The 23,639-nt window shown below is 44.7% G+C and overlaps 1 protein-coding gene across 1 annotated transcript; it reads left to right on the top strand.

The window, feature by feature from the left end:
* Nucleotides 1-759: 759 nt before the first annotated feature.
* Nucleotides 760-22,217, top strand: KCNJ5 (potassium inwardly rectifying channel subfamily J member 5). The gene is made up of 3 exons (XM_069876543.1): nt 760-1,344; nt 9,862-10,808; nt 21,326-22,217. Exons 2-3 carry the CDS (start codon nt 9,869-9,871, stop codon nt 21,694-21,696), a joined length of 1,311 nt encoding a protein of 436 aa, XP_069732644.1. The 5' UTR covers nt 760-1,344; nt 9,862-9,868; the 3' UTR covers nt 21,697-22,217.
* The last annotated feature ends 1,422 nt before the right edge of the window (nt 22,218-23,639 follow it).

The following is a 23,639-nucleotide window of genomic DNA, read 5'->3' as shown; positions in this document are numbered from 1 at the left end:
AAAAAAGAGCTTTTGAATTCCAGCAGTACAGACACGTTCCTGTACAGTGCTTTAGTTTTCAAAAGTTCTCTTTTCCTTACCAGAAAATCTTCTGTGAAAGCATTTCTGATGGGCTGTGATGTGTGTGGTCCTGGAACAGAGAACTAGGGAGGACAAGGGGATGGGGAGCAAAGCTTGAAGGTAACCGGTAGCCACTAGGCAGATCTATCGCATATGCAGCTGTCTGGTGTTTGCTTGTCAGAAGAGAAAATATTTTACTAAACCAGGGAGATGGGGTGATGTTATCAATGCCAAAAAAAAAGGAAAAGAGGAAGAAAACAAAGAAAGATAAAAACTACAGTAAACCACCAAGGAGCTTTGAGCCCGTTCCCTGCGGGATCACAGGCAAACAACGCAGCAAACACCATTTCAGTAGCTCGATGGTTGTTGACACGAGAGGGAAGAGCTCCAGAGGAATCGTGTTCTCCCTCCTTCTCCCTACTTTTCCCCCAAGCCCTGGTCCAGCCTGGAAGAGAGCGTTCCCACAGCGCGGATGAGGATGCGCTCCCTGTTCCATGTGCAGCTTCTGCCATTCTCCCTGACCTCCTTTTCTTAGGAACTGCGTTCTGTTGGTGTGATTTTAAAACGAGAACGTCAGCCCTCACCCCCCCAAAGGAATGAGAGCCCATATAGTAACCCGGGAGAGGAGAACCCAGGCGAGGGGAGGAGAAGTGACCACCCAGCGCCTGGGGAGCTGGCAGGGAGGGCAAAGTAGCAGGGAGCAAGGTGCCTCGCCTTTTCTCCAGGCAGGGAATCCGCCTCTCCCCCCTCCCCATCCCTTCTTGTACGAAGCAGCGGCTTAAACCCCTCCCCTCCTCTCCTCCCCTCCTGCCACCTTTCCCTCTGCTGCTCATTCAGAACAGATGATGCTCCCCAGCACACGCAGTGCGCTCCTCTCCCTCCCCGCTGCCCCAGCCCTTCACAAAGCTTAACAGCACCAGGAATCCGTTTCTACGTGAACAAGGAAAGGCAGGAATTTGACAGGCAAAAGTAGGACTGCAGCAGCGGAGGGTGAGGGTCTGGAGCACCCCTCCTCAGCCCCGACAGAGCAGGGGAATCAGGGATACCCAGGGACAGAGAGGCGTGTGCGGTTACATCTTCCGCGCCACATCAATGTTTTCTAATAGCAGGCAGAGGGAAGAAGGAAGGAGGCAGCCCAGGGAGCAGAAGACGACCCCATCTCTCTGGTGATGGCATGGATCAGACACTTTTCCAGCCGCTGTTCCACCTACCTCTCAGCCCTGTCACCGGCCGGTACCCCCAAAGTGCCGAGGCACAAGACTGATGCAGAGCCACGCTTAGCAAGTAAGTTACCCCATTCTCTTTGCTTTTTTTTCCAGCTCATTTCTCTTCTTCTCAGGCTGCGAAGGACCCCAGAAGGCAGGAGGACAAGCAGCTGAGGTCAGGTTTCACCTGGCAGGGTGAGAGCTAGAGATGTGCTCTAACTCGCCACCTGCTAGGGAACTCTTTGGGAAGCTAGGGATTAGATGTTGATCTGGGCAAAAGCACTGTCAGCTCTAGTAACTGTGTTGAGCAGGAAAAGACATTAAAAATGATGAACTGCTCAGATACCAGGTTAGTCGAGGTCGCTGGAATACAGGCAGGGGGGCACTCATCAGCAAGCAGCCCTGAAAAGCATGGAGTGACTCCATAATCCTCACCTAGAGTCACAGACTAAATTCTTATTATAATTTATATATTTACTGCTTAGCTAAGAGTTTGATGAGCCCTTGCAGCGTAGTCTGCAGACAATGAAGCGACATGTTCAACCTTTGGAGGGGACAGGCAATTTAATGCATTGGGAATGCCCAGGAGTGTTTATGGCTCTGGGAGGTAAAAGTGTGACTATTTTTTTTACCAATGTCCTGCTACATCGGTCAGAAAGGTGCCTGGAGTCCTTTCTCTGTTAGCACAGGCTGGTTGGAAGTAACATGCTAACTTCTCTACAGCATGTCTCTCATTTGGTTTGACCTGAGAGTTTCAGGAACCAATTGAGAATCGAGTTCCTGTCCCAAAAGCTTATCAGCTGACTTTCGGGGTAATCAAACAGGTCCTTCCTCCTGCACCCTTTTACTTTCAAGTAGACAACTACCTTGGCTTTATAAAAGCTCAGATGGAAACAAAACTGGTTTCTCTTGCTAGTTCTCTGACTGACCCAAGCAACCAGTCTTTTCCGTAGTTTGTGGGAAGTGTGGCTGGCAGTGTTTGTGTTAGGGGAGTTATTTCACTTGCAGGGTTCAGGTCTTTCCCTCACTGTTCCTACTCACTTGGAGATGAAGGATCAGGATCATTTCTGAATCCCATGAGGGATGCACAGTGGGTTCAATAGCCCCGTTGAATGTCTTGGGGCAGAAAGATCCTTAATTTGGTCAGTTCATCTTTGAACTGTTTGGATGCAAGTTACTGGAGAAGCGTGAAGTGATATAATCATCCTTTAATTTTATTTCATTTTTTAAAGCCAGCTGCAGGATTACATAGGGATTCTCAGTTGCTGTAATGGTGAGAGATCTAAACAATAGAAAGCAGAAACCTTGGTGCTCTTTGGGCAGGATTTGCTCTTAAAACTGGGGTTCTGCTCTCCCCAATATTGAGTGTGTGCTGTGTGTCAGCAGGCAGAAGCAGGAGAAACAGGATCATCTTATTAGGACACAAGCAACTCTTTTCCTTTGTGCAGTTGTGTTGTCTGAAAGGTAACAGTCAAATTTTCAATGATGCCATAAGGTTCCCTTAAAAACAGAGTCTGAGGTGAAAGGACAGAGAGGCTGCAGAGTGCCTGAGGCAGAGACACTTCCTTGGAAGTGGAACAATCAAATTGGTTTCTTCTCTGGCTCTGTTTTTTTGGTAGAGAATAAAACACCTAGAAGGATAATATTGTGATTGTGTTCTTTGCACACAGACTTCTCATGTTCAACTTCTTTATTTCAATGAAGTATCAGGTAAATGACTGGAAGTTGAATGGATTCTATCCTCCCCTCTATCCTGTGCACTTAGGCTGTGGGACAGCGGTGTCATGGTTTGACCAAAACCAGTGCAATGGAGGAGTAGATCATAGAATCATAGAATGGGTTGGGTTGGAAGGGACCTTTACAGGTCATCTATTCCTACCCCCCTGCAATAAGCAGGGGTATCTTCCACTAGATCAGATTGCTCAAATGCTGTGGGAATTCCACGGTCTCCAGCCCTGGCTCTATGACAAGTTAGTGTAGCTTATGCACCAGGGGTTTTGTGATGTCTCACAAGGCGCTTTATAATTTTCATATTTTTTCTGAAATAAAAATTCCACCCCAGCCTCTATTCTCATTACAGTTTAGTTGCTCTGCTCTTTTCTGCATTGCTCTGAAGTCAATGTATTTAATGCATCTGAAAACTTGTGTTATGGGTGGGATTTTTTGATACTTTATTCCGTAGTCAAGGGGGGGGAAAAAAAATCTATGTGAAACCTGTAGGTACTTGAGAGAACAGATTATTTCTTGGCATTAGAAATAATCTAGCTGGGTTATTCATGCTGATAACTTAGGCTAATGTTTAATCAAAGTAATCTTCAGACACACCTGAAGCAGATAGGGACTACAATCACTGCTGCTGGATTGGTGGAAGGGAAGAAGAGTGGTGTGGTGATTATAGGCACTTGTTCGAGATTTTGGAAACTCTAGGTTTAATTCTCTGCCCTGCCACTGCCTCCCAGTGGGAATGTGGAAGACACAATTGCCTTTGTGACTCATTTCCCCAGCTTGAGATATGGGAAATGAAGCACTTCTTGGTTCCACAGATTGGAACAAAGAAATGATTAAAATTTTAAAGCAGGTGAAACCTGCGTTAAACACCGTGAATCATTCGTATACTCTGGGAATGGGGGGGGATATTGCTGCACTGACAATGAATGGGCTCAGGGATGCTAGGAGCTGTGATTATACAGCTCTGCTGGAGAGAAGGACAGATTGGGAGGTAATTAGCAGAAAAAAGTAAAGTGCAAATGTCCCTAAGATCTGTCTGTCTTCGTGTCATATTGGCTTCCTACCCAGGGAGAGTATCCTACAAGGTATTCTCTGTGGAAAGACTGAACACCTTCTGTTTCAGTGTTTCTGAGCCTAATGAACTCTAAGCAGACAGACGCCGTCATCAGCCCGGCTCTGTAACAAGCACAAAGTCGTTCTGCGTCTTTAGTAGCTGCCTAGTTAATCATCAGCCACCCATTTCTGTGCGCTGGTGGGTGGGTGGGTGTCTCCTCCAGCCCCAGAGGAACTCCGGTGTAAAAGCACGCCTGTCAGCATGTTAGAAAAGCAATGCTGTGACTTAATGAAAACTCAGAGAGGAAATGAAAGGCATCTTCCTACTCCAGCGCTGAGCGAGATTACACTTGGAAAGCAATTACTTGGATGAGGGAGCTTCTGAACCACATGTTTATTAGTGAAGTGCCACGGGTCTCCCTTCTTGTGCAGTTTCCTTCATGTTCTGCTCTGGTTTTGAACAGCATAACTCTTCTGCATCATTCGTTCCACCTGTGGATCTCTAAGCACCTTCTGAAGAGGCAACATCATCTCTATTTATAAGTCAGAAAACTGAAAGATGACATGATTTGCACAAAATCCACCTGCCTTTCTTTTTCTTGCATGCATATTTGTGTCTCACAAAGTAATCTCACATAGGCATGGTTGACCGTGCAGTCTCAGGCTGTAAATAAAATTATAGTGGGAAGGACGCCTTTCTCGGGGAAATCAAACCCCACCTGGCAGTCAGCACCTATCAAACAGCCGTTCATCTTCAGATTGTCAAGGGTCATCTTTTCCTAATACTTCTTTTTCCTCAATCTTTCCACTGGCCCTCAGTGTTCAGCAGTCAATGCTTTCATTCTCTTTGCTACTGACTGTGTTTGCTCTGTTCCTCCACCAGCTTCCCCACGCTGCTCGTGTCTGTTGATTAAGAATTTAATTCCATTCTTGCAGTGTATCCCAACAAAGACGGTGTTGCCCAGAGGACTCTGGGGACAGTGACCCAGGTTCTGTTTACGTGGTGTGGGCCAACAGGCAACCAACGAACCCAATCGAGTTTTTCAGTAATGATTTGTTTCATATTTAGTGCTGCATTGCTTGCTTGCTGAGTAGTCTAGGACTCTTTATTTGGGAGAAGAGATGGCAGAATTAAGTAGAACACTGACTTGGGGAGGTGTGGGATGTTTTATTAAAGAGCAGTTGCTCATTTATTCTCATAATGCAAGAAAACACTGGCATCTGGTTTAAAACAAACAAAATCTTTTTACACAGTCTCGATGATGAATTCACGTCTTCAGAATATTCCTGCCTGCCAGTATAGACCTCTCCAGAAGCAAATCCTGTCACCACCAAAACTCATGTCTACTTAAGCAAGATCATCAGTTATTTAAATTGAAAAAAAAAGTCACCGTGGTCAATAGGGGAAAATATTTCTAGCAGAGTTTTCTTTTTTTACCTTCTGCGATTTCTTCAGCAAGTTTCTACCCTGAAGCCTTGGAGCTATCAGGGGGCACATCAGCTCTGTAGGCAGGGCTTGTAGTTAGCTCTGCAGAACAATGCCTCCTGAAGAGACTTGGCTAACCCCAGCTTGACTCTTCTTCAGCGAATCTAAGAGCCCGAAATGTCACCACTTTCCCCTGAGTCTGTCGTCTGGGCAAAAGCTGAGCAACAGCCAGTCTGATAAAAAGCCTCTTTGCAAGGTTGATAATACACTGACTCACATCTCCTTTGCAGTACCCTGTCCAAAAGGAAAGCAGCTTTGTACAAAGTGACATTTTTATTATCCTGGCCCCGTTTCCCCAAAGATGGTAAATGCCAATGGAACAGGACAGCGCGTGTGACTATAAGAGGCAATTTCATCTCACACATCTCTTTGCTGGGGGAAGCAGTGATTTACAAACTGAAACCCAAGTAGTCTCTGTGAGATGCTTGCACGTGATTCCCATTATCTGGAAAAGCTGTGTGTGCTCGATCGCAGGGACAGTCCATCATACAGTGAAGGAGTTTAGAAACCCTTACGTAGGTACAGTGCTCCTTTTATAGCATCTTGCCAATCGTGCTAAGGTTCCCCAGAGCAGCTAAACTAATAAGGGAATGATAGCAAGTTTTCTAGAAGGTTCTCATGCCTAGGATCTCGCAGACTATTCGTATCCATCTCACGGATTTCACAGTTGGGGAATTAAAGCAAAGGGAAAAGCAGTGATTTGCTCCGAATTAGAGAAAAAATACTGACATTATTTGGCAGAATATGAATCCCTACCACTATCTCTGGCTAGACTTCAGCCATCCAAACCTGTTCCCAAACTGCTAACCAGTATTATTCTTTTTAGAGAACCTAATGCAAAGGTTCATCTGCTTAATTATTGTCAATAACCACATACTGAGTTTATGCCTGTACTACGATGGAGGAGTTTAAATATTAGGAGAAACGCTAATGCCACCGAAGCTGTCAGTAAAGTTCATACACAGCAGGAATTTCTCTGCTTTAATGGACCACTTGTAAGGTGTTCTTGAAGGTTTCCAGAAAGATTTCACTTGACCTATTGTTAAAGATCAGTAGCATTAGAGAAGTGATGTTGCTGTCCCTTGAGTGTTTCAGTTAAAGCAGGTTTCCCTTTGCTTTCATTAATGGGCAGTCCCTCCAGCCTGCTTCAGCAGAGTGATATTTCTAGGGATTTAGGCTTTTTGATTGTTTTTGTTCTATTCTATTCTTTTTAATATACTTCAAGATCCCTTTTGGTCTCTTTGGTATGGATCTAAAATATGAAACCTTACACTACAGATTAATTTTGTGGGATTGTTCTCTCTTGCATAGTGTCAGTGTAAGGGAAGCTCAGCTTCAGCTATAACTTTTATTGCCCAATTATCTTTAAACCAATTCTTTTTAAATTGAAAACATGCAACCCTTGCCTGTTTTTACATTTCTACACATAGATGGATCAAAAGCTTTTTAGTCAAAATGCAGTAATTTTAGAGTAATTAAACTATACAAACAGAGCTGAAAAGTAATATTCCTAAGGGAGAAGGAAAGAGGTTCTTCTGTGTACCTAATTCCCTTGAAGTCAGTGGATGGGATGTTTCTTTCCCTATTAAAAAGATAAAAACCCATTGTGATTGTTCTGACTTGCACTTGGTGTACGCTTTCTGTTGTTGGGAAGTGAGTGTAGACGTGAGCCCTTACAATCACACAGCATCCAGCAGACCCTTTGCACGCACGTGTACAGACACACACCACAAGACAACGGAAAGCCAGATCAGTGGTCCAGGAGATTTGAACTTGCAACAAGCAGTGGAAAAGATATGTCTAAATACACCACAAACCAACTCTCAGGAGTCCTACCTTCAGAAGTGAAAGAAATAACAGTAGGGATTGATATTGTGCCAACCTACTTGATTCTGGAATCCTCAGCGTAAGAAGGAGATGGAGCTGTTGGAATGGGTCCAGAGGAGGCTACAAAGACAATCCGAGGGCTGGAGAACCTCCCGTACGAGGACAGGCTAAGAGAGTTGGGGTTGTTCAGCCTGGGGAAAAGAAGGCTCTGAGGAGACCTTACAGTGACCTTCCAGTACCTGAAAGGAGCTACAAGAAAGCTGGAGAGGGACTGTTCACAAAGGCTTGTGGTGATAGGATAAGGGGGAATGGGTATAAACTGGAGAGGGGCAGATTTAGACTAGACATTAGGAAGAATTTCTTCACCATGAGAGTGATAAGACACTGAAACGTGTTGCCCAGGGAAGCTGTGGCTGCCCCATCCCTGGAGGGGTTCAAGGCCAGGTTGGATGGGGCTTGGGTAACCTGATCCAGTAGGACGTGTCCCTGCCCATGGCAGGGTGGAACTACATGATCTTTAAGGTCCCTTCCAACCCTAACTATTCTATGATTCTATGTGCTGTCTGAGAAGGAGAACAGCACAGTGTTGGGGTTATCTATCCCACATCCAGGTTCAGATGCAGTGGGGGTAGCAAACCTGATTCTTCCTAACTTCCCACCCCAGTATAATCAAACCCTATGATTTAGCTCTTCCTGGGGCTGCGCTGGCTCAGCCCTGGCCCAAACCTTTCAAACCAGGCAAATTTTCCAGCCCGAAGAAACGCTGGGACTGTGCTGCGGACAGATGGCCGGGCTCCCTGGTGAACAGAGCCAGCGGGTATGGTTCCAGCAACAGGCTCTGACTGCTTCGTTGGAGTAATGATTGATGGTGACTTACACAAGGGCTAAGAGTAATTCTTTGCTGTTAACCAGACTTGGCTACAGCAGAATGGAAGTGGAAATTTGTTGCTTCATTTATTCATCCTGCCTCTGCTTCCTTCCCGCCCACCCTTTGTGCTTTTTAATACCGAGAAGATGGAGCTACTTTGTTCAATCTTAAAATTGTCTTCCCCAAGATACTCTTAATTGTATCTCTACACCTTTTCTCATTCACAGACGCATAAGCAGATTAAAGATAGAGGGAGCAGTAATAGATTTAGTCAGGTTTTAATAGGATTTGCAGAGGACAATGCAGAGAATGAGTGCCATAGAGAATATTGCTGCTCTCTCTTTGATATCCCTAAGGCTTCTTAGGTAGGATGGCACAGAGGTTTTGTCAGTGCCCTGCATTCAGAGACGAGGCTCTCTATTTTCGACATAACATGTATGCTTTTTTTTTTAAAAAGAAGTATCTAATCATCTCAGTAAACAGGATGTTACATTTAAATCTGCAAAAATCATCGCACCCATCATTTTGCAGTATTTATTTCTATCTTGTTAAGGGTAGTTTTGCATGTTGCCTTGTTAATAGCCGTCTGTTATGCTTCTAAGAGTGTCTGGTGGCTTTGGCTAATGTCAGAGGAAGTAAAGGGGTGGGTTCTGATACTTCTGAGTAACAGCGGGCCGGGATCAATCACACCTTCAGACACAACTCAAGATGCTAAATTAAAGGCCCATTTCACATTTGGAGTCCAGGCTCCCAAAATAATTTGTGGAGGGGGGTGGGTGCTTCCAGAAGGTGATTCAGCACACCTGACATCTGAATTATCCCTGGAGGTGCCTTTCTTTGCTGACTTTAAGGGAAAACTTCATGCATAATTTACTCTTCTAGGAGGTTTAGGTAGACATTGGTGCTCAGTGTTTTCTGTTAATTTCCAAGGTTTCTCCTGGTATGCACCCAAAACCTGAGGCGCAAACAAACTCCATTCCCTCTCAAAAATATATGTTGACATATCTACACTTTGTTCCTAGTGATCTCAAGCAAAATTTTAGTGCAAAAAAATCCAAGGACCAAATGAAAATCAATCTAAAAACTGGTATCAAGGTTTACCTATTTCATGACTCCTGGACCGTGCTTATTTTCTGAGGTTCCAGTAGTGCATTAAGCAGGGCGACTGGCAGCTGGCTTATGCTTGAAGAGACGGTGTGTTATGAATCAATATATAACACCCAGGTCAACGCAGCTTTCTTTATATTTAGCAAGTGGCTGTTGTCAGAGAAGTGCTGAAGCCTTTCAAAGTGCTTCCCAAAACAAAAGACATGGCCCTAGTGAAAAGCTTTCCTGACATATGATCAGCTTGTATCCAGCCCTGCACCAGCACGGGGTGAAGTTTGTCAGTGCAGCATTAATATTTGCAGTTTTTGCTGTCCTGGTATCTCATAGAATCATAGAATAACCAGGTTGGAAGAGACCCACCGGATCATCGAGTCCAACCATTCCTATCAAAACGGAATCATCCATTTCCTATCTCCATTCCTATCAACCATTCCTATCTCATAATGGTTCAGACAGTAAAATGAAATGTCTTTTGCCTCAGCATTTTTCCTCCTGTTTTAAACTTTTATTTCTTTGTTCTCCTGCAGCCCAGCCATGGCCGGAGATTCTAGGATCTTCATGAACCAGGACATGGACATCGGAGTTACGTCCAGAGAGCCTAAGAAAATTCCCAAACAGGCTCGGGATGATGTCCCTATTGCCACTGACCGAACCCGCCTCATATCAGCAGAAGGTAAGAAGCCACGTCAGCGTTACATGGAGAAAAGTGGCAAGTGCAATGTGCACCATGGAAACGTCCAAGAAACCTATCGATACCTTAGTGACCTCTTCACTACGCTCGTGGACCTCAAGTGGCGGTTTAATCTTCTTGTCTTCACTATGGTCTATACCATCACTTGGTTGTTTTTTGGGTTCATATGGTGGCTCATTGCCTATATCCGGGGAGACCTGGACCATCTCGAAGATAAGAACTGGATCCCCTGTGTTGAAAATCTCAGTGGATTTGTTTCTGCATTTCTGTTTTCCATCGAGACCGAGACAACAATCGGGTACGGCTATAGAGTCATAACGGAAAAGTGCCCAGAGGGCATCATACTGCTCCTGATCCAGGCTATCCTGGGCTCCATTGTCAATGCATTCATGGTGGGATGCATGTTTGTCAAGATCAGCCAACCAAAGAAGAGGGCTGAAACCCTCATGTTTTCTAACAATGCAGTGATTTCCATGAGGGATGAGAAGCTCTGTCTCATGTTCCGGGTTGGAGACCTCCGCAATTCCCACATTGTCGAGGCTTCCATTAGAGCCAAACTGATTAAGTCCAAACAGACCAAAGAAGGAGAGTTTATCCCCTTGAACCAAACAGACATCAACGTGGGATTTGACACTGGAGACGACAGGTTATTCCTGGTGTCACCACTTATCATCTCGCATGAAATCAATGAGAAAAGCCCCTTCTGGGAGATGTCCCGCACCCAGCTGGAGAAGGAGGAGTTTGAAATTGTGGTCATCCTGGAAGGAATGGTGGAAGCAACAGGTAAGGACTTGTCATACATCAGGCATCATTTTGAGGGTGGAAAGGGAAAAATGGAGAGTCATTTGGCATTCAGGTTTTACTGTCATGTCACCTGGACTGAGAAGATGTTGGGATTTGTCCTTCTCTAGTGACTGATTCAAGTGAGATATTGTGGTCTGAGATAACTATCAATTAAAAGATGGGCCCTTTAGCTCATGTTATAGTGTTCACATTCCTTTTTTAAGTTTGGGATTCAGACAGAAGGGTTAGTTGAGGAGCCATCCATCACCACTTAGAACAGATCCATGAGAAAAAAGGAACGGCCTAAAGGAGTTCATGACATCTCTTGTGGTTCTGCTTCCTGCGATCAAAATCTGTGGTGCAATTTTTTTTCTGTTTCCCTTCTTTATTAAAAAATGGGCTGTGACTGTGCTATTTTAAGTAGTGCTGTAGTGTTGCTTTTGCTGTGAAGGAAGCGCCCAAGAATTGCTGTATCCCATAAACCAGCGTGTGCTGGAACAGAATGCTTTGCACGTGACGCAGGATCTTTTCAAAAGGAGTTTAAGGAGAGAAACACAGAAACTGCTTTTGTGACTCCTGCAACCCAGCAGCTGTTTAACAGTGCAGAGCAACGCTGTGTAATGTGTGGATTAGGAGATCTCCTCAGCTGACTCCCAGTTTCCTCCTATGGGTGTGTTTGTGGCAGGCGATGAAAGCAGCCTGCGTTTGTAGATAATAAATCTGGAAAAGATGTGTGTCTCGACTTTCCAAAGTGTAGAAAAGGGACGTGGCCATGTGCCTCTTAAGATGAGTGACTGAGTGGCCAACAGAGGCTTTCAGGCTCCTTTCTGCAGTGGGATGCAGTGTATCTCTGGGGAGCAGGATGCTTCCACTCTGAAGTGTCACCTAGAAAACACAGCACTGTGGCATCATTTTCATAGAATCATAGAATCACCAGGTTGGAAGAAACCCACTGGATCATTGCGTCCAACCATTCCTATCAATCACTAACCCATGTCCCTCAGCCCCTCATCCACCAGTCCCTTAAACCCCTCCAGGGAAGGTGACTCAACCCCCTCCCTGGGCAGCCTCTGCCAGTGCCCAACGACCGTTTCTGTGAAAAATTTTTTCCTAATGTTCAGCCTGACCCTCCCCTGGTGGAGCTTGAGGCCATTTCCTCTCGTCCTGTGCCCTGTCACTTGCAGCTCATTCATGTATTCTAGACTTCGAGGAGGTGCTGGCAGGCTCTGCCTGCTTTATTTCTAGCACAGTGAGTGTGTTTCAGTCCCCTGAGATGCTGATGTTCCCTTCAGGCAGGCTTTCCAGATCTGGGGTTGGCAGCACCCCTTGATCAAACCAGGTCCTGTAACAGGCAGCACCCAGTAGAACGCTGCGATCTAGAGATGTAGAACACAGAAAGAGTCAGAGATGCAAATATAAAAGCTTTTGTAAGTCGCTTTGCCCTTTGGAGTTTAAGGACTTTTGTTATGAGATGGCACTGTGAACCCAAGGGTTTTCTGTGGGCGATGATCTCTTTTTCCATCTGGGTGAGGTGCGGGTTCTCTCTGAAACACTAGCGAGAGTTCTCAGTGGTATAAGCACCACTACTCAGTGGTATGAGCACCCTGTCTCACGGATTCTAGCCCTTGCTTGTCCCCCTTCTTGAGATTTGTCCTTGTTAGTCCCCTAACAGCCAGAAGTAAGGGGGAAATAGTCTCTCAGATTCCTGCATTCCAGACCTTTGCACTTAAAGGCAGCTCTCTAGAGAGCTGATTTGATGTCCCAGTACCTCCCTTTAGTCATTAGGTGTGTAGTGATAGATGACATTTCCAAACAGAGCTAGTAGAAGGTTCTGTAGAGCTTGCGCTGTACCCAGGTTGGAGTACTGTGTGTGGAAGTGGTGTTATTGGGCAAATAAATATACTACATTCATTTGGCATTACCAGGCAAATATTCTTTCCCAGCAGAACGTTGTAGAGATGTGGCAAAAGAAGGAGTGGGTGGAAAAGACTGTCATAGGTATAGATTTGTAACAGAAGCTTATTTTGTAGCCTAAACATTTTAGAACCTCCTAATCTGAGCATGGGATGCAGTTCCTTGTTTGTCCAAAGCTTCTTTCCTCACCACACAGTGACACTATCAAATTCTGTTTGAACAGCTACTGCACTGCCTTCCTCTTATGAAAGCTCAGCTTCTGCTAGATATGCATGAGAGGAAGTCATTACCAATAACAACCTCAAAATTAAATGCATGGCATAGGAATAATATTGCTTTACAAATGGGCTTCTCTCCCAGAGGGATTGTACAGGCCAGTGTGTAATGATATTAAGGAGCATACATCTGTGGAAATGAATTATTCTCGTCTCAGAAGACAGGCTGTGAAATTCCAATATTGGAGCTAGAAGAGCCAGTTTGCATAGAACTTGGAGCAGAGTGGACTTCAGATGATGCCATTATCCGATTCAGAGGCTGAGATGGTTTTCTGAATGACATATGGTGACTGTGGGGGTGTGATATTGTGCCACAATGAGAGTGGCTTGCAGAAGCAGTGTTTGTGCTTCCCTGTTTTGTCCTCCCACTTTGCAATATTGATAAAGCAGTTTGGGGGATGTTAATCCATACCCTCAAATTTCCTCCAAGCAAATTCTTTCAGTTCTTTCCCTCCTATCATATTGTTTGAGCCCCATCTGCTTTCAGGAATGGTATAATTTACTCAGAGCACGACAATGCTATAACCTGGTCAGATTCAGGGCAGTGTAAAAATGCAACAAGCCATTTGTTCCCTTAGTAACCCCTATGGAAAATTAGGAACCACCACCACCAGTGTTCTGAGGTGCAGCTGGTCACATTCACAGCCCCATTCCCAGTGCACGAGCAGCAGGCAAGTCCAGCGTGTGGTCTCAGAGGGGGCTGAGCTCTGCATTTGTTGGCAGGTGGAAAAAATAATGGAAACTTATTCCGTCTTTGCAGACAACAACAAATCACACCGTGTGTGCATCCTGCACAGGTGGGGAAAAGATAGAGATGTTTTTTCATAAGGTATTTTGAAAGCAGGTCAGAATGGAGATTGTCAGTGTACAAATGCCTAAAGAAATCGCAGAGTGGTGCTTAAAACATGTGTATTTTTCATTGAAACACTTGTGAAAGCAATTTTATCACTATTTCCCCTAGCTTTGACCAACTACATGCATATCACAAATGTAATGTATTGTTTACTCTCAAACAAGTAACTCTTCTCACTGACATTTAAGTTTAATTGTGATCCAGTGGAAGGCAAAGACAGTCAGTATTTTCAAATGACAAGTACAGAACAAATTCTGAAGAGCTGAAACCCTTCAGGTCATTGGGGTTTTTACAAAATGAAATATTGTGGTTTAAAGCGATATTTTTGTTTTCAAGTTGGCTTGAGTTCCCTAAATGCTTCAGGTTGTTCTGTTTACAAAGTAAAGAGTGTTTTAAACCCGTGGCTTTTTTTTCCAAGTTGACTTGAAGTTTTGAAAGGATAAATAACAACACATTGATGAACTCAACACCCAAGAAATGTGCCAGTCAGCCTAAAACGCAGTGGGTTTGAAAAGGAAAACAAACATCGTCTTATTCAGGCAAGAGCTCTCCAGGGACCCACAGCCATTCTGCTGACCAAGCCATGAAGCCAGCTGCAGCAGAAAGCCCACTGGCAGAGTTCTTTCCAATCAATATTATAGTGTGATTGAAGCTCTGTGACTCTACAAGAGGTTAAAAAAACACCAAAGGGAGACTAAGCTTCTGGGCAGCTCCGTGGCGATCATTGCTGAATGAAACAACCACTCTAAAGGCAAAATCAATGGAGATGACAAGAGGTCTGGCTTCCCACGCTGCTCCGTGGGCATCTTGAAAGCATCAGCATCACTCACAGTGCCCACTTAATGAATTGGTCACAGAGACTACTTAAGGGCATTAATTCCCTTTTGCCTTATCTGAAAGGGCCACTTGTCAAGATCGACTGGCCCACGTTTGACCCGCAATGGAAGGGAAGAAAGTGAAGGTGGAAAATCTGTTTGCAAAGTGAATACGTTTTTTGCTTTCACTGTCTTCAGCTTCCCACAGCGGCAACAAAAATTAGAGCCGTCCTGTTGGCAGAGCAGACCTAGGCTGTTGCTGGCCAAACCTTACCCTCCTGATCCTGAGTTTAATGTATAAAATGAAGCTGCTGGAACGCAGAAGAGTTGTGGAGGTTCAGACCCTCCCTTCCATGTGCATGCAGAGTCAGCTGGGTTATGATGAAGAGTCTGGCTGATTCGATTTGAGCATTTGAGACTCCAACATTTTCAATGTGTTTCTTTCCTCTGGGTGATGACACAGACCTCGTGTCCTGCAAGACTTTCTGGCTGGTAATTGAAAAAGACTCTCTTTTCTTCCAACTTCACCCTCCCACTGCTATTTGCTGACAATTAACCAAACCTGATTTATTAGTAGATGTCCTGCAAACCTCCCTCTGTGTCTACAGGGTCCAGCATAGCTATCTTCTGGGCACAGAGACTGCAGTGCTTGTTACCTTACTCTTGGTCCTCTCTGGCTTTCATTATCTCTTTTTCCCACCACTGTTAAATAAGCCACCAGAGACAGTCCAGATGCCTGATTAGTCGAGTCACTAAATGAAGTTTTAATAAACTCTTAGGAGAGGATAGCATATATATTTCTGGCTTAGAGTCTGTGTAATAAAAAGTGGTTTAATGATTAGAAGTAATTTACCTCATCCTGTCCCTGTGAAAGTGTAGGCAAACAGAAGCTTTTTTGCACCTCAATTTATCCACATTTACAGAGGATGCGGTAAAATTTCCATGCTGTAAATACAGGAGCAAAAGAATCAGCCACAACATAAGGGATCCTGAAATTAATCATGATTTTCATGGGAGAACAAAGGAAGAGTGAGATCCCTAAATAGCGTTTTCATACATTCATCATCTGGTTTGGGTTGTCTTTTTGGTTTCTTTTGCACTTTGCATATAGATTAAGTTCTCTTCTCTGCAAGAAGGACCTTGCAGAATGGCTACAGACACTGCTTATCTAATTATAGGGGTGAGAGAGACCTCTCAAGTCATTCTTTTCATCAGGTGGGTTGTCCTCTAGAGGTGGATGTTGATGGGTTTAGGTGCCTCTGCGGTCACTGTAAATATCTTTGTGTGGGGCCTGAGGTTACGTGGTGAGAGCTGGGTGCTCAGGTTCTGCCTAGTAGAGACGTGGCAGTTGAATCCAAGACCTTTAGCCATAAGGTCTTTTTTTCCCCCTATCCCCAGTGCCTGGAGAGCATTCAGATAAATTACAATCCTATTACTCTCCTCTGGCATAAAAATCCAAGTGGGTTATGATGAAGAATTTGGCTGATTCAAACACAGAGCATTGGAGAGTCCAATTTTTTTTGGTTGTTTTAATATTTTTTCCTGTAAGCCATCACTCCAGGTGATGACGCAGCCTCCATATCCTACAAGACGTTCTGGCAGATAATTTGAAGAGGTTCTCTTCTCTTCCAACTTTACCCTTCTGCTTCTGTCGAAGCCCAGATATGTCTTCCTCTAAGGGAGATAAGCACAAATAATTGGAGGACCATGCTTCTACCTTCTAATATTCCTTTTCAGATCGGAGGAATACTGGCTTTTTGGAGATTGCAGTGTTCTTCGATCTAATTAATGCAAAGGGGCTGGTAAATTTTATAACTATCCAAGCGCTCATGCTCGTATAAAGTCATGTATTTCTTAATTAGAGTGATAGAACTTAAAATTTTTATAACTACTCCTTGCCATCCTAACTTAAATCAGTCTGTCACTGTACCCCTGAGCCCATCAGTTCTTTCTCTGTACCCTTGCAGTGTAGGTGGAGCTCAGCTCAAGGAGCAGAGCATGTATTATGCATCCAGTACAAGGGGGAAAGTCACCCTGCAAACAAGAGTGTAGGAAAACAAGGACAGAGACGTGAAATCACTTCCAGCAATATCTGTGTCTGAACTGCAGTGAGAGCCTAGCAAATATGGCTAGGATACAGTCAGTATCCACATGACATTTTGCCAGCAGATAATCACTGAGCTCGGTGGCATTTAAATGAGGAGAGTTAATTTTAGGCTGATGAAAAATGTTGTCTTGACAGCCCCAGGGCTTGGGATATCTCTCCCCACTGAGAAAGTTCAGGCCGTGTAGCAGTACTGAAAGATTCGACTACGCTGCTGATGTGATCAAATCGAAGCCTGTGGCAGTTTCTTGGGCTGGTAGATGATGCTTTGTGGTCCCCTTGCCCTCTCGTGTTAAACTGCCAGGGAGGGTACTGGTTATGGTGGTAATTTTGACCATATTTCTCACCCTCCAACAGCTGGAGAGAGGCAGCCGGTTCCTCTCTGAGTCACCAAACAGTGGCAAACGTGATTAGATTTGCCCTATGATAATGAAATTTGATGTTATCAGGTAACCTAAGGGTGCGAGACCTGACTATCAGGAGCAATCGCCACTTCTCCTAGCAGCGTGGCAGAGCCAGAAGCGGCTGCTCCAGTTGCATAATCAGCAGCGTTGCGAGCAGTGAAACCTTCCGAAATCTGCGACTCCCATTGAGCGCACTGCCGAAAAAACAGGCTCCTCACCGAGCGAGCCGTCAAATAACTGCTTTTTGTCACCACGTATTAACATTCCTTTGTCTTTGATAAAATGTAAGCTGCTTGATCCCAGCTGATTTTGATGACAGGAAAGTGCCTTACTGGTAGAGTTCCCCGACATCTATTATACACACCAGTCTGTCCTCAGTTACTCTCTCTGTTCTCAGAAGTAATGAAACACCTGGTTTAATACACATAGCTATATATTTTGCATCTTTTCATCTGCTGGAAACTAGAAATGAGCCATTTAGGAAGGCACTGTTGGCTGCCTTAAACAGGAACACGCACGAACTCTGCTATTGATCCTGCGCTGCAGTGATTCCAGCCGACAGACAAAAATTCCACTTCTTAGGATCCTGCTGTAATGAAATTATTGTTCAAACTCTATGAAATGTTTATTACAGAATTTGAAACCAGGGGAATGTCCTCTGGTCTCCAGCTTTCTAAAAAGCCTGGAACCGGTTCCAGCTTTATTAAAAATTTGATGCATCTGCCTATAACTTTGTACAAACTGTTTTCTGGTTTCAATTAGAATTGAGTTTTGTTTGCAACTGAAAGCTAAGCGGCTGAATTAAGAGATGAGAAAGCTGCAGCTAAAACTTGAAAGTCAGAGATTTCACATATCATTTCACATTTTTCACAACTGACAGATTGTACAAATCTATATGAAATGTACTTTTTCATTTCAAAACCAGGTTGTTTAGAAGAAAATCAAACTTCTAATCACAGATTCATAGAATCATGGAATGATTTGGGTTGGAAGAGACCTTAAAGCCCATCCAGTCCCACCCCTGCTATGGGCAGGGACACCTCCCACTGGATCAGGGGCTCCAAGCCCCATCCAACCTGGACTTGAACCCCTCCAGGGATGGGGCACATCTGGGCCACTTGGGCCAGGGCTTCACCACTCTTTCAGTAAAGATTTTTTTCCCAATATCCAATCTAAACACCCCCTGGCACAATTTGAGGACATGCTCCGTGACGGAATGACTCACCACAGCCAAGGTATCCCACAGACTTGGATAAGCAAGGTTTAAGAAACGAAACCACTGACTTTTGCAGGGAGCCCACAGCCACATACGAGAGATCTTAGTCCAGCAAATCGCTCTGCCCCACTGCAGACCCCACTGAGACCTTGGATATTCAGAGCACAGAGAGCACAGCGCGCACTGTGTGTACGTGGAAAGCGGCTGCACCCATGTGCTCTTAGGGAAAGTAAGGTTTATTGTTTCCACACCTCTTCTGTCATCTTTTTGCAGTTACAGAGGCGGTAATTAGCTAGGGACATTACAGATGCATTAATTAACCAGGCTGGAGAGCACAGGGCCGCCTGCAAAGCAGGCACTTAATGGAATTCGAAGCAGAGACAATGCTGTTGTTTACTGGGTAATGTAGGAGTTGCCAGGCAGTATGTCCCCACGCAATTAAAACACCACTGCACATGTGCTAAAAATGAATATTTGAATGGGATTATGGAGCAATTACAAGTTGTCTTATTGTGCTGGTTCTGTGTACCCCTGGGGTTACAGAAAGCAGCTACTGCAGGAAGCTGGCGGTGTGCAGTGTTTGGTTGCTGAAAGCTTTCTATTGTTCCGTCCTTAATTGAATACTTACAGCAGGAGATAACTATGGTTGTGTCTCTGGAGTTCAGGTTCACTGCCAGGTGCTCTCCCCCGGGAAGGAACTATTTCAGGCCCTGATTATAAGGCAGGATGCCTCAGCCCCCCACATTTAGCATCTTGGCGTTGGGGACTTGCACATGACCTAATCCTGAAAGCCTGAGTGGTCCCCTCTCCTGCTCTCTTTGCTGGGCTCTGAAAGCACTCGGAACTTGGAGGAGGCACTTGAAGGCCTTCCTGATTTCTGGTGCAAACCCAGCTCTGTCTGAAGGCAAAAGGACTGGTTTATTTTAACTGCCTCCTTGCCACACGTGTGCATCCTGCTGGTTGTCCAGCATTCTGGCCTCCCAGCACGAGGGAGCATCAGAAAATGGGATTAACCCTAATGCCCTGTGTTACCAGCCCTCAAACCAGCCATAATAAAAGCCTTTGCACAGGAAAGTCAGTGGTATGAGAAGCCTCATCATCAGAGCTCTCCTGAGAAAAGGTGTAGGAGGGCTCCATGAGCTGCTCTTTGCTAGCTGGTGAGAGAGAGTGAAGATTAACCGGTCTTCACCTGAGGACTGAGGAGTCCAGGGCAGGTGATGCTGCACGTTGTGGTGTCACCGCACAGTCAGGAGTGCTGGCTTTGACTTGTAAAGATAAAGCTGGTAGTTTCCTGAAAAGGTGCCGTACCTCATCTTCTTAAGGCAAAAACACTTGGGGTAATTTTCTTCTTCCATTTCTGTATTTTTTTCGTAGCAGCCTCTGCACTTCCCAATTCCTTCCGGTCCAGGAAGCAGGCACGCTGGAACACTGTGACTAACTCTGTACTTGTTGTTCCTGCCCAGAAGCAAATACTCCTGCAGATCTTCTCGGGGGGGGGGAAATTGGCTTTTCAGTCTGTGATACAGAACTGGAAATTTCTCAGTGTGGCATGTGTCAGCATCAGTCTTTACCCCATTCAAGAACCAAAAAGCAAATAATATTCTTGTGGCCCGATAGCTTTGAACTGAAGAAAGCAATAAGAGGCAAGCAAGGCTTTCCAGAGAACTTGCTTGTGTGGGTGCCTTTTAATGGACTGTAGCAATTAGGAGAACAAAATATTCATCTTTACACAAAGGCACCTTATTTTTATTTTCTTTTAAAGGAAAGGAATTTTCTGATTACTCTGAGATTTCAGTGCCTGAAACTGCTGAGCTCATGTGGTGAGAATCTGTGCTGTGCTCTTCACAGCAGCATCCCCCTATGCATTGCTTTAGATTTCCAGTAGCGTTTGCAGGAGTTAGACTTGGAAGTATTGGCCAGGAACTGGATCAAAGGTGTATTTTGAATGTATTCCAATCTCTTACCCTCTGAAGGAGACCAATGGGAGGATTTGTGAGGTCAGGTTTTCCAGATTTCACCAGAATTAATTCTAAAATAGTAATGCAATTAAGACAAGCAGAAGATAAATATTTAGAAGAGAAATGAGCTCTGTCATTGGCAGGTGATTCCAAGAGAACTTGTTTGTAGTTAGGCCAATGCTGAAGGCTTCTCCCTGCTCTGCAAAGCTGCTCTTTAAACTTTTTCAAAGCAAATAAATCATTTATATGAGATGACACTGATTTTTGGGGCTGAGAAGGAGCTTGACAAATATTGGTTTCCTATTGCCCACTATTCATTTGATCCACAATCCATTAATGCATGGAATTCAATATGTTTTTGATCTTGACTGTGTGGTGTTGGGGGTTTTGGTTCTGCCAGCCCAATACAGTTGGATTGAACCATCTAAAAGCTAACTTTCCAGATAAATCACTACAAGCTCTGGCCCCCCTTCACCTTTTGGCCCGTAAGTCTGGGTGCCTTAACCTCAGTGCAGGGGGGAATTGCTGAGGGACGGGGGTCGGACGCTGTGGGAATGCAGGACAGTGGTTCCTTCTGCTCAGGGGCTGTGTGATCAGGATTGGAGATGCATTGGCGGAGCTGGATGTCCTTCTAGCCCAATTCACCAGAAGCAGCATTAGTATCAGCCAGACAAACGACACCTCAGCACAGCAATGTGAGGGCAGAGGGGAGCTGCTTACTGGTACCAGACTTCAAACCCCTAAGCACAAGGTTGAGGAAACAGCCTGAAGATGTGGCAATGAATCCGTCCCTTTTCCTTTCTGAGCGCTCAGCTTTTTCATGGTAGAGGCTCGTGTGAGGCTTATTAAGCGAAGACCTTTTCAATGTCCCAGAGCAATCAGGTATGGAGATAACACGAAAGTGCTTTTAAATGCAAGAAGTGGTTGGGTGAGCACGTAAAGAAGCTTTGCATTTAACATCCTTCTCTTTCTACCCAGGGATGACTTGCCAGGCTCGCAGCTCCTACATGGACACGGAGGTGCTGTGGGGACACCGCTTCACTCCCGTCCTCACCCTGGAGAAGGATTTTTACGAGGTCGACTATAACAGCTTCCACAGCACTTACGAGACCTACACCCCTGTGTGCTGTGCCAAAGAGCTGGCCGAGTCCCGCCGCGAAGGCCAGCTCCTCAGCCACCTCTCCGGTGCCACCGTCCCGAGCGGAGGCAGAGAAGCAGAGACAGCCAAAAGGGAAGAAGAAGAAGAAGAAGAAGAAGAAGAAGAAGAGGAGGAAGAAGGCAGGGAGCCAGCAGGATTGACTGGAGCCAACGGGACAGCGAGAGAGGTGAAAGAAGATTCACCTGTATAACACAGGGACTGCGGGACAGTAGATACCCCCACACGCTGGGAGATCGTGGCCTGGCAAGTCAGGAATTGACTGGGAGTCAGAGAGCTGAGATTGATGTCCAGATCTCTGCTGCCTGCTGCTTGATCCTGGCGAGTCGCTGCACAGCACTGTGCCTCAGTTTCCCTCCCCTTTTAGCTGTACAGTGAGATTCAGAGCTTTGCACTCGTTGACAAAGCATTTTGATCTCTATGGACAAGGGTCACTAGATATGATCACTGTTAAAATTAAAATTCCCACCACTGGTTATTTCAAAAGTTGTTCACTGATTTCAGAACTGTTCCCCTTGAGAGAGCATTTAAAAAGTAAAAGTCCAGAATGTCCCATCTCAGTATGAAGAATGTGGTTTCATACCTTCATTTAATTTGTGAGTCAATGTGTTGTAGACATTGTTACTGCTAAATTAAAAGAAGAGGAAAAAAAGCCTCTCTAGTATGTAGCAAAGTTTTTTTGCCGTCATTATTTTTCAAATGGATTTTAGTGTTTTCCTCATAGTCATTGTGATTTATTTCATACAAAATGTCTCATATCAACAGGACAACTTTCACTGCAAATCTTTCACATATTTATCCAATATTTTTTACTGTCTTCTCCAACTGAAGTGCTTTCTTTGAGTGCTCTCTTCATGGAATATCTAACACGTTTCATCGGCTCTCCATGGTTAGGAAAAGCTTAGATCTTGATCCAGTGAAGGTTTTTTCTGGCCTGGATATCCCAGTTTCAGTTCTGGTTGATGATTTAAAAGAGAGTAAGTAGCCATCTGGGAGTCTGAAATGTTCTGGAATTTCAGACAGAGTCCCTGGAGTAGGCAGATGGGGTAGGTAACAGTTTGCAATATTCTCTGCTCTTCTGTAAAGTACATTTTTCAAATAAAGGTTTAGATGCTGATGTTCCTGTAGCTAATGGGAACGTGCACTGACATAACTGGAGCCATCTGGCCAGGCTGGTGCAAGCATGTTGGATGGTGTCCAAAATCAGGATCAGTTCCCCACTTCTGTCAGTAGTAAGTGATAACATAGAATCATAGATTCATAGAACGGTTTGGGTTGGAAAGGACCTCAAAGCCCATCCAGTTCCACCCCTGTCATGGGCAGGGACACCTCCCACTGCATCAAGTTGCTCCAAGACCCATCCAACCCGGCTTTGAACACCTCCACATCCCTGGAGGTGTAGTGCCAACCTGTCAGTCACCTTGAGTGCTTTAGGCATGTTTTGTCCTGCTGCTCGACTAAGTTTGCTGTTCCTGTGAAGCACCAAACTGAGTTAACAGTCCTGGTCTTCACGAAGAGGTGAACAGAACCACGCTTCCCCAGAGGAGTGTAAGAACCAGAAAACATGAGGAAAACCAGCCTGCAAGATGAAAAATCGCCACAAATTTGAACAACGTAGGAAAAAAATGGCCTTGTTGGGGAAAATCTCTCCCCTTACCCCCAAAAATCTGGTGGAAAAATAAGTTACCTACAGAATGACTTCTTTATCAAAACCGGATGAAGAATATATAGTACACAGGAGTTATTTGCAGTATAGGAAGGACTGGATATGTATCTATGGAATAAATATACATTGTAGTAGGGATGGACTGAGCTGCGCAGTTAAATGTGGGATCTTAAATATGTTTTTGCCTCTTCATATTAAAACAAAGACAAAATAAATTGAAAATAGAAAGCAACGGTCTTACTGACATGTATGTAAAGAGAATACTATCTGTAGGGGTCAGAGCTATTATTTAGTTGGAGGCCTAATGCTATAACGTAGATAAAATTTGTATTTCTTTCTGAGGGAAGTGGAAGACTGAACATGACAGGGCTCTGTTGTACTTAATACCATTTTAAGAGCCAGGAGTCAGCTTGGCCTTCAGGATATAGGAATTACCATTATGTTACACAGTAAGTTTCAAAGTGAAGTAA

Source organism: Phaenicophaeus curvirostris, chromosome 25, assembly GCF_032191515.1.
Source record: "Phaenicophaeus curvirostris isolate KB17595 chromosome 25, BPBGC_Pcur_1.0, whole genome shotgun sequence".
Lineage (NCBI taxonomy): Eukaryota > Metazoa > Chordata > Aves > Cuculiformes > Cuculidae > Phaenicophaeus > Phaenicophaeus curvirostris.
This window is presented reverse-complemented; position numbering and strand designations above follow the sequence as displayed.